Source organism: Echeneis naucrates, chromosome 9 (genome assembly GCF_900963305.1).
Source record: "Echeneis naucrates chromosome 9, fEcheNa1.1, whole genome shotgun sequence".
Taxonomy (NCBI): domain Eukaryota; kingdom Metazoa; phylum Chordata; class Actinopteri; order Carangiformes; family Echeneidae; genus Echeneis; species Echeneis naucrates.
In genome coordinates this window covers 3,043,028-3,053,577 of record NC_042519.1, presented here as the reverse complement: position 1 = coordinate 3,053,577, position 10,550 = coordinate 3,043,028, and the positions used below count along the sequence as shown (strand labels likewise).

Sequence of the window (10,550 nt, the reverse complement as noted above, 5' to 3'; positions counted from 1 at the left end):
GAAAATAAGATGAAAGAGAAAAAGTCAGACAAACACAGTGACTGAAAATCTGCACTCTAACTTCCACATTCACACTCACCGTTTTTCCGCTTCCCTTCATAATGTATCAGATTATTACAGTTATGTCTCTCTGGTTGAGACCAAATCTTTTGACTGTCCTTGTTAATCAGAGACATTTTTGAATGATGACGTGACATTTTATCTGTGGATATGAAGCTTTGGGGCAGCTGTGGTCAAACACACAAGCTGGTCAGGAAACAGCAGGTGTGTAAACCAACAAAAGAGAAAAGACACTATATACTAACAATTTTGAGTTTGGTAATGTTCAATGTTACTGTATGGCTCAGCTGTTACTCTTAAGCGTCTTCATCATGTCAGATTTCTGTCTCTGTTTTGATAGCAGAGAGAATGCATTATAGATCCTACCAACTGTTGGGGGTGTCAGCCTTCACTTGACTGGAATGGATAATGAAAATGTACACTGCTACTGAAAGAGCACAGCCTGATTCACACAATTTGAATGAGCTCAATTCAATAAAACAGCAGCAGGTTGTTCACGACTCTGCAAAGAAGAAAATGGCAGATGTTTTTATCAGCCTCAATGCCAAACAAAACTTGTATACATATTTACTAACCCAAGTATATGCTGACTAGGTCTTTTGGCCCTATCAAACACAACTAGCCTAAAGCAACAAAAAAGAGACACTACCGTTCCTCTCGCATCATTTGTTGGAAGCATCAACAGGACTAAGGTCTCTGGTTTGGATTAATCAATTATTCTTTTGGTCCAGTTTAAGGACAATGCACAGAGAATTTAGGAAGTTCAATTTTAAACCACAATATCATTTTTAAAGACCAACGTGCCATCATAATGGGGTAAATGAAGATTTGATTCACTTGCTCTACATTGATAGGTGACAGCATTTCTGCACTTCCCCGTTTGATCGTCACACACTAAGGTTCATACTCTCGTGCAGAAGCAACAAAATGGGGTAGAGACACCACCTATCAGTTAGCACAGCAGCTAACATTTGCAGCTACCAGCAAACTGGGCCATCAGTGGGAAGGAGCCAGTCACCTTTTATTAGCAAATTTATTCCCACTGATATTTATGGAGATTTAAGAAAAGAGCTCAGAATCAAACTTACTAAAATCTTAAAAATTAATTTTTACATAATCTAAGTTGAACAATAACTTTTACATGTGCAAACACATAATTTCACCTTTTACATGTGTGAAGTTGTTTTAGATATGTATCACATAGCTTCAGTGTTTTTTTTTTTTTCAATCCACAGTGCTTTTTATTCAGCTGTTAAGAACACGCATCACTTAAAAGAGCAAAACAGAATCTTTGTGAATACATCAGTAGAAAACCATTACAACTGTTATTATTTATGTTCTCAGTAGGACACCATTAAAAACCATAGTATAAAATACTTTAAAGATATAAGAAATACTGTCACTTTGTCATTCAGTAAATCAGGCAACATGTTCCCTATGAAAGCTCTTCTACCTGAGCCTGGAAAGCTTATAAAGTCATGAACATCCTCCTGCTCCTTAAAGACAAACACCCTGATTTCATTGACACCTCTTTTTGCTCCATGTTTATGCAGCTCAACTACATTATTCAGAACAGCTCATAAAGATATTTCCATTACAGTCTGTTCGTCAGGATTTGTAGAATTTACCGACTTGTTTACTTTGAGGTGTAGAATACTGAGGGATTGTTATACTGCTTGGCAATAGAGATTAAACTATATAGCACCGCACAGAATAAATCAACCTGTGGTGATGTCGCTGTAACTTCAATCAAATTGCAGAACTTCAGGTATTAATTTTTTGCATTCTTTGTGTGACTTGCAAGACACAGAGTATGATTGGCTCATACTATGTATTTAATACTGTCATGCGGAGAGAACCTGTGCTTGAGAGCTTAGTACGTATAGAGAGTGTAAAAAGGTAACAGACTTGAAGTTAAATAGGAAGATTCTGCAGCAAAGAAAAGATCTGATGATTTAAAACTTACAAGCAAATCTAGACATTTGTGGAATCAGTACTGAAAACTATCTATCCGAAATGTAACCAAGCAGGTTAGTCAGGCTGAAATTAGTCATGTCTTAATGTCTGCCCCATCTTTTTACAGGTTTAATTACTCTTCACTGTAATAAAACAGCATGAAATTACAAGTCAAGTTACATTCATAAACATGACTGAAGTTGTATTGAGAGCTGAATTAAACCAGATGGAGCAAAATATTAAATATATTAACATTTCAACATTCATGTCAGCTGTTTTGATCAAATCTTAAATAGTGATTATATTCACAATTTGGCATGAAGTTGTTTGCAAAATTCAAATCATCACAACTTTTCTTTGCTAAAAACACCTGGGTTTTCATATTGTCATCACTGTCCCGTTCCAGTGAGGTTGCGTTTCTAAATCTGAGTCCAATGCAATAATACAAAAATGTAAATATAAATAACAAAGCTAAAATGTTTCAGATGCTAATATTAATAGCATTAAGACAAATATGAATGGATACTAATTGGCACAGAGAGCAAACCTCCTGCAAAGGCACAGTGCTCCGTTTACAGAAAAGAAAATCAATAGTGATTTAGAACCAGGCCAACGGGGGGGGGGGGGGGGGGGGGGGGGGGGGCACACGCACGCACACACACACACAATCTGAGTTAAATCAAGCAATCAAACTGACACAACAAACTGGGGGCTGGTACATTAACACTGTTAAACTGTAGACTTGATGTTTTGTGGGTTGGAGACTGTGGGGGCAGCCGCCATGCAACAAGGAGCTCAAGGGTTAACAGGGCCCTGCATCATCTATTAAACCTTTTCAGTGAGCTAGTCCAAACAGGATTTCCCTGGCAAGAGCACCCGGGGACAATAAAGGCTAGATTGAAGCACAGTGAGTCAGGCAGTAGCTTGGCAAACTGGTGTCCAGTCAGCAGACCTCGTTCTTTCACTGCTGTGGAGCACCGTGGAGAGTGGAGTCCTGAGTAGCTTGTGCAGTTCCAGTTGTGGCATCTTTTGATAGCAGCTGCTCCGCCGGACACAGGAACACCAGCATTACTGTTATGTTATCACTCGAACCAGCTTCCTTAGCATAACTTACCAAGTGCTGAGCCACTCTCAGACCAATTTTGTCCTCGGAGTGTTTGGCTGTGTCTTGTCCTCCTTCGGGCTCACCAATCTGCTTTAGTGCATCCAAGACCAACTGTGGGACCATTGAAGGTTTTACTGCATCAAAGAAGCCGTCACATGCCAGCAAAACGTAGTCCTCATCTCCCTGCAACTTGATGGTTGAGCAGTCAGCATCTCCTGACACGTAGGGCTTCTGGTCAAAGTCACCTGAAGGAGCAGCATGAGTCCGTGGTTAGCTGCTGCATATCAGACGTCAGACCCACAGCTGAGTTGCCAGGTTAAATGTTCACCATGATAATTACATAAACAGTGAAAAATGCAAAAATTTATTATCTAGATTGCAACATTATGGGAACTAACACGTGATTATATTACTACATTCAGATTCAGTCAGGGCAAGGCCAATTGCTACAGTCCAGAAAAAAACTGAACATGATGAAGTTAAGTTCTACCTCTTTTACTCTTACTTTATTTGCATGCGTCACTTCCCATCCTCAACATTGATTGTTTTTTTTTTTTTACCATTACCAGTCCCACTTTATCTGATCAAGTTCACCTGGTCACCTGACACACAAGAAGTTGATGTTTTCTTTAGTTAAATTAGGTCAATGCCATTCTGAGAACATTATCCTTGCTTCACTGTCTGAGTTAAACTTTAACCTCTACTTGTTTCTTTCTAGATTCCCATGACCCAGTGGTCATGACGACAGTCCACCTTTGATTTCAGCCTCATTCCTTACACACAGAGACAAACACTTTTCTGAAGAAATTTACTTTGGTTGGATGGGAAAAAAATGAACAGTTCAATCCTGAAGCACGGGAGCAGCTGGGGCACTGTATAAAAAAATAAGATGGCATCATGATGAAGCAACATGTCAAGACGCAGCTAGGGACGGACAAAGTCCAGGACCTGAAATGGTCTTTACAAAGTCCTGAACTGAAAAATGCATGTGTCACCAATAATTCCCAGGTTATGTTGCAGTGTCTGACTTACCCATGGCTCTGGATACAGCATAGGTGCCATTAACACGCCAGCAACCCATGAAGGTGATGCAGCCACCAAGAGCCTCAATTCTTTCTTTCTCATCCTAAACAGTGGAGGGCAAAAGAGACAGAATTTACCTCTGAATCACTGTTTCACCAAAATATTTTATATCAGAGGATGAGCCATGAGACTGCAACTAACAACTCTTTTCATTATGGATCAATTGATTCATTATAAATACATCTTCACATGCAAACATTCAAAAGTTTAGATGTAACTGCAGACTTTAAGATTGAAGTCAACTGCCCTTGGGGTGGTGTGTGTGTGTGTGTGTGTGTGTGTGTGTGTGTGTGTCATATCCTTACCTCTCTCTCTGGTTTGTGGGGGTCCATGAGAGTTACAGCCTGTCCCTTTCTAACCAACATTGCCTGCGAGTCCCCAAGCCAGGCCACAGTCAGCTCTTGACCCTGGATGAGAACCACCACACCCGTTGAGCCACTCCGAAGACGCTGATGACAACAAAAGACACACAAACACATTATTTATCAGGCAATTCATTTGAAGACATATGCAGACTGCTTATGTGTCTTCAAATTAAAAGGAGTTTAGTTTCTATCAAGACACAAAACGACAACAGGGAGAGAAAACTGAAGTGTGAAATGAAAGAGATCACGTGTATCGTTTGTAGCACAGTCCCAGTACCTCTCTCTTGGCTTTGCCTCTTAACATGTCATCTGTGCATTTAAAGGCAGCTTTAAAGGCCGTGGCTGCATCTCCCTGCAGTGTTTCCTGTTTACTTAGCACAACATGAAGGTGCGTGGCAGCATAGGTGGCAGCATCCACCCCTCCGTGTCCATCAAATACAGCATAATAGGCCCGCTCAACTCCATCCTGGACCATTGTAGACAAGAACATACATTCAAATATGTGTGAATATATTATTAGTCATAATGGTCTGTTTATTTCTTATTTTCTGAACAACTTTGAAACCAATAGGTGGAAAAGAATATCCAGTGTCATACTGAAAGTCCTGTACCTGGATCCCAAAGAGCTGGTTGAACTCAGCTAGGGCCACATGTTTGTCCTCCATCTTCCTCCTTGTGTTTTTGATTGCATGGACAAAGCAGCAGCCAAACCGGGAAGGGGGGGAGGGAGGTTTGGGGAAGTTTTGATGCCATGCCAGCGCTACATTTATCAGCTTATTGAGGAAGAGACGCTGCACTGCCTCTGACACAAGCACTGATGGTGTGATAAAACAAAAATAAACAAGAGAGACATCAAATCAAAGCTTTTTCATGCTTAATACTTAAATACAGCATAATATACAGATAGGGAATGGTACAGTTGCCCGCTAATAGTAGACCAAATACAGGTTAATGACAATTCTTGGTTGGTTGGAGGAAAAACAAACTGTAAACACTTTAGACAGCCAGTCTGGTATCGTCTTTGGTTCATCAACTATGAGTATTTATCGATACCAAAAAAAAAAAAAAAGCAGCCAAGTAAAGAGTAACTCATTTTCAGAAGTACAGGCATGAGAAGATGGACACCACCAGAATTCCACTGTGTGGGACTATTTTCAGTTGATAAAAACAGAACCCCAGTTACAATGACAAGCACATGTTTGGTAAGCACAATTGAGCCCACCCCATCAGTGAAACAGTATACTTTAGAACAATCCATACCTCATCTAAATGAGCTTAGAAAAAAATACATACAGACAACTTCCTGTTCTTCTTCCCGGTTGGCCTCAGCCTCCTGTGGGCAATGGAAAGGGGAAAGGTCATCCTGCAGTAGCTGGGACAAGGCTTCCTGGCACAGCACAGCACTGAGGACTGCAGGAGCGCCCCTGCGACAACAAACACCAGCAAAGTTAAATGTGCTGTACTTCGTCATGATCTTAACACAATTCATTATTGTCACCAGACTTCTTATCTGAATGACACGTGGCTGCAGATCCACAACAAGAAAAAGACAATACAAAAACAAATGAATGAGATGTGAGACCAACTCTTGTGAGACCACTGAAATTACTATTCTCTTAGTGAGAAAATTGATCTTTCTAAAAAAAGGAAAAGTGGTATTCTACAGAGAGGATGAAGACTCTCCTAAGAGGACACGAGCTAATGAATCTGACACTGAAGCCAAGCACAAAAAAAATAAATAAATAAATATATATATATATATAAATAAATATATATATATATATATATATATATATATATATAAATAAATATATATAAATAAATATATATATATATATATAAATAATATAATAAATAAAAATATATATATATATATATATATAATATATATATATATAATAATATATATATATAATATATAAATATATATATATATATATAATATAAATAATATATATATATATATATAAATATATATATATATATATATAAATATATATATATATATATATATATAAATATATATATATATATATATAAATATATATATATAATATATATATATATTATATATATATATATATATATATATATAAATATATATTATATATATATATAAATATATATATTATATATATATATATATATATATATATATATAATATATATATATATATATATATATATATATATAGTTTAAAGATTCATATTAATGGAGAGTCTTCATTACAAATTGAACACAGCTTCACAGTACAGTGTGTTTGTGCAGAAATTGATGATGTTACAGTGTTAAAGTGACTTGTAGAAACGGGGCGGGGGGGGGGGGGGGGGGGGGGGGGGAGTGTGTGTGACTGTAATTTCAATCTATAGGAAAGGACTACATATAATGGGGTGTCAACCTTTCTTGAATAAACAGATGGTTAACAGAATATCCAGCTGCTGTTTACCACAGTTTATGTCAGTTTGTTTAGAAGTTTCTTTTGAGAACAAATCACCAGGAAATGTAATGAAAATGGTTCAACTGGTCATCAATTTAATAAAAATATAGTGGTTGCAAATGCATTTTCCTGAACTGATCACTCTGTCTCTCCCATGCCTGCTGCCTGATCACTGTATTACTGTTTCTCATGTATTATGTTTCAGAAGCCCAATCTCCACCCAAGTGGAGTAAGAACTAATAACAGCATAGGTGTATAACACAATTTTATTCTTCCAAAGTGTTTCACTCAAATGCCTTACGTCAATATAACTAATTCAGATGTTTGGTAACCCACTCTGGATAAGGTTAGGTAACTGAAACTGAGAATATTGTATTTCCTGTGTTTAGACTTAGATGCTCTACTCATCATCTATAACAAGAAGGATGATGATAGAGGATGAAATACTTTTAAAAGAGGATTTGAGTACTGTTGTTAGAGCTCAGGTCTCCTTCAGTGGTCCTCTTAGGTATTCTTTGATTCCAGTTCCAGTTCTAGTTTAACACAGTATGGCAGCAGCTGTTAGTCTGCCCACCCTGACAACCATGCATACTGAATGAAGAGGGCAAGAGCAGAGTTGTCAGGAATGCACGGAATGTAGCCACATAGCCACAAGCGCACACAAAAACAAGATGGGTAGAGAATGCAAACAGCACCAATGACTTTGCAGCTTTTTGTGTCATATAATAACAGTCTGTGAAGCTGAGAAAGGCAAAAGAAATCCGCTGAATAGTTCATTTTTTTTAATTTTTGTTTCCTCTGCTTTGTGTCTGGATCTCTTTTTTTCTATAGGCTGATCCCCTCAACAGTGTAAAAGGGCCTTAAGCTCTTCTTCACTGCAGAGTTTTTACTAGGTGTAACTAGACTTGCACAATTAATCAAATATATTGGATTATGCAATATAGCCACTTCGCATAATCTAAATTATTTTTATATTTTTGTCCAGTAAGAAAGGGAAAACTGACCTTTTCAAATGAATTCATAACACATGCAGCAGCCAACATAATCACAATCTGATCTGTTTTGCATATCATGCAGCCCAAAATGGACCAAGAGCATTTGCTATGACAGGCATTTGCATGTGCTGTGTGTGTATTAAAAGCTGATGACGATCAGATGATAAAATGAGGAATGAAGAATATATTTTGTGTACTTCTCCCTCCCAGTCATACCTGGCAGCGAGCAGCCTCAGGCCCAGCTCCAAGCTCTCCCCATGCAGCTCCTCTGGGGAGACTTTGCGGCTCAGAGGGCTGACAGGCAAGGGGCTGCCTTCGTCTAGAGTAACTGGGAACTCCTCCACAAATCTTCTGAGGAAACCCTTGGCCTCCTCCTCCATCCTGCTGGCTGTGGTTAAAGTGAGCTCTCACTTAAACCAGGTCAAGGCTTGAAGATCACAATTGGAGACTAAAAGAGGAAAAAAAGATTCCAACTCTCACTCAGACAGCATGTGATGCAAAAATTGTTACAGTTAGACATTCCTGGCTGGTGACACCTATGTGAAAAACACCTTGATAAAGGGGGAAAAAACAAAACAAAAACACAACAGCAGCAGCCTCCCTTCCTTACATGACATTTATGTCAGCAGGTGCAGAAGCAGAGCATCATGTATCATGGAGGAGCCCAGCCGCCCAGGAGGGGGGGAAAAAAAAAAAAAAGGTGTAGCCTCAAAACCAGAAGACTCCTCTCTGACTTAAGTCTGTCCTTAGCACTTTTTACTGCTGTGAATGCATTTAGATATTAATGTACTATTCTCTCAAGACGCTGTCTCTCAACTTAACACTGTGTTTAATTCATTTATCATAACTTATTATGTATGCTGCTGGACCTGGGTAACAAATTTAATTCTAACTCTAACCCCAATTCCCTCATGTTTAAACATGTTCTTTTTTTATGTTGGCCTTTAGTCTGTGACCAGACTGGAAACTTTATTACTCTTTTTTTTCTGGATCATATCATTGTCTGTGAATTAAATTATTTGGTTGTTGCTTGTTTTTTTTTTTTTTTACATTATCACATTATAATTATATCGTTAAAATATACCATAACACTATAAACACAACTGAAAGGCTCCAGCTCATGGCAAAGTGACTTTGACTTATGATGTCAAATATTTCCAAGTCAAAATCACGAGTGCATCTAAATGAAACTTTTTGAGGGGGTCATCATTTTGACAGGAAATGTCAAAAGTCTGATGTGTATCTCACATTTCCAACTTACACTCATGTTTAACAGTTTCAAAACATGCAAGGTAAGATGATTTCATATTGTTTACTAAGGGATGTTATTTCACTTTAATTTATCATCATACTTCATTGAGTAGTTGGCTTAATTATCAGCTAGAGTGCATGATTATTTGAATATTACATGTGAGGCATGACAGTGAAGTTGCTTCTTTTACAGTGTCTCTCATATGGAGCACAATCTGGGAGTGTAGCTGCTGATTAAAGATTGTTACTGTGCTGCAGTGTTGAGTTAACTGTTTTTGACAGTTCACAAACCATTTTAAAGACTAGATTATTATAAAGGATCCATTTCCTTTCAATTTCCTCCTTTTCAGGTTTGTTACTTCTAGTATCGCCATGTTCATGAGCTCCAGCCGGGCTCGGGCGGCCAGGCCTCGGGGAGTTGGCCGCTTCACCGGCCGCACAGCAACCTGCATCCGGCCGGATGTCGCCAACTGGGAGTTGGCTCGTCTTCTACAGAAAAACATACCGCGTTTACGTCTCTTTGTTGGGCAGCACATTTTCAAAAAATAAAAATGTTATAATCAAATGGGATTCAAGGAGCGAGACACTAACAGGAAGAAAGCAGAAGGTTTGGCAAACTGGGCTAACGGTTCGCAGAAAAAGGACTTCGCTTGTTCATTCGAAGCGTAAATGTTGCCATGTGCTATTTTATTTTTATGATGCTACCTAATGCACCCTGATCTCTAAACTACTTACATTCTCAGTTTTGCCGTGTTTTGTATTCTCTTTTCCAAACATATCCAGGAAATTCAGACATTACTGACAGCGCTGTTGGGGCTCGTAACGTGCACGCCCAGGCTTCCGTAGTTTACACAGCAACTGCTGAATGTGCAAATGTGAACACGCTATCACACTCACAGACACACAACAGCGTTAGATTAGAGTAGTTTCTTTTTGGGTGTGTTGCTAATATAACTGTCCGTTTCTCTGTCTTACCTGGGGGCGGCTCGGCTACGGACAGTCCGTTGGCTTGGTGCATTTACGTTAACCCCGGACAGATAGGTGTGAGAAACACAACGAGCCAGGAAAGGCTGAGTAACTACCACAAACCTGACAGTGACACGGCCGAGTGTGACAACGCCTCCATGGACACCACCAGCAACGTTCACAGCTCTGCGCTCAGCACGGCCCCCTATTGAACAGCTTTCTTGTGCGTCTTTTTTTACTTCCGTTTTACGTCAACTCCAGATTTAAAGGGCCAAGTCACGCCTCATTTAAAAAGATTTAACACATAAAAAAGAAAAAACAAAACAAAGCG

At 38.7% G+C, this 10,550-nt stretch overlaps 1 protein-coding gene across 5 annotated transcripts; it reads right to left on the bottom strand.

Moving 5' to 3' along the window:
* Positions 1–1,630: 1,630 nt before the first annotated feature.
* Positions 1,631–10,464, bottom strand: ppm1f (protein phosphatase, Mg2+/Mn2+ dependent, 1F). 5 transcript variants are annotated; one of them, XM_029510528.1, is made up of 10 exons: positions 10,229–10,411; positions 9,989–10,145; positions 9,545–9,742; positions 8,219–8,450; positions 5,863–5,993; positions 5,181–5,383; positions 4,847–5,035; positions 4,510–4,653; positions 4,154–4,247; positions 1,631–3,366 (listed from the first exon to the last, which is right to left on the bottom strand). In XM_029510528.1, the coding sequence occupies exons 4-10, from the start codon at positions 8,380–8,382 to the stop codon at positions 2,978–2,980; spliced, it is 1,314 nt and encodes a 437-aa protein (XP_029366388.1). In that variant the 5' UTR covers positions 8,383–8,450; positions 9,545–9,742; positions 9,989–10,145; positions 10,229–10,411; the 3' UTR covers positions 1,631–2,977. The 5 variants fall into 5 exon arrangements, with proteins under 5 accessions (XP_029366388.1, XP_029366390.1, XP_029366391.1 ...); XM_029510530.1 differs by having other exon boundaries at positions 9,613–9,742; XM_029510531.1 differs by lacking the exon at positions 9,545–9,742.
* Between the last annotated feature and the right edge of the window lie 86 nt (positions 10,465–10,550).

What these genes read in the sequence shown, in the direction of transcription:
- ppm1f (XM_029510527.1), bottom strand. Translation starts at nt 8,382, where the DNA reads ATGGAGGAGGAGGCCAAGGGTTTCCTCAGAAGATTTGTGGAGGAGTTC. An exon ending in AGAAGAACAGGAAGTTGTCT is followed by an intron (nt 5,384 to 5,862) that starts GTATGTATTTTT and finishes TCACACCATCAG; the next exon opens with TGCTTGTGTCAGAGGCAGTG. An exon ending in TGCTGTATCCAGAGCCATGG is followed by an intron (nt 3,367 to 4,153) that starts GTAAGTCAGACA and finishes CTGCTCCTTCAG; the next exon opens with GTGACTTTGACCAGAAGCCC.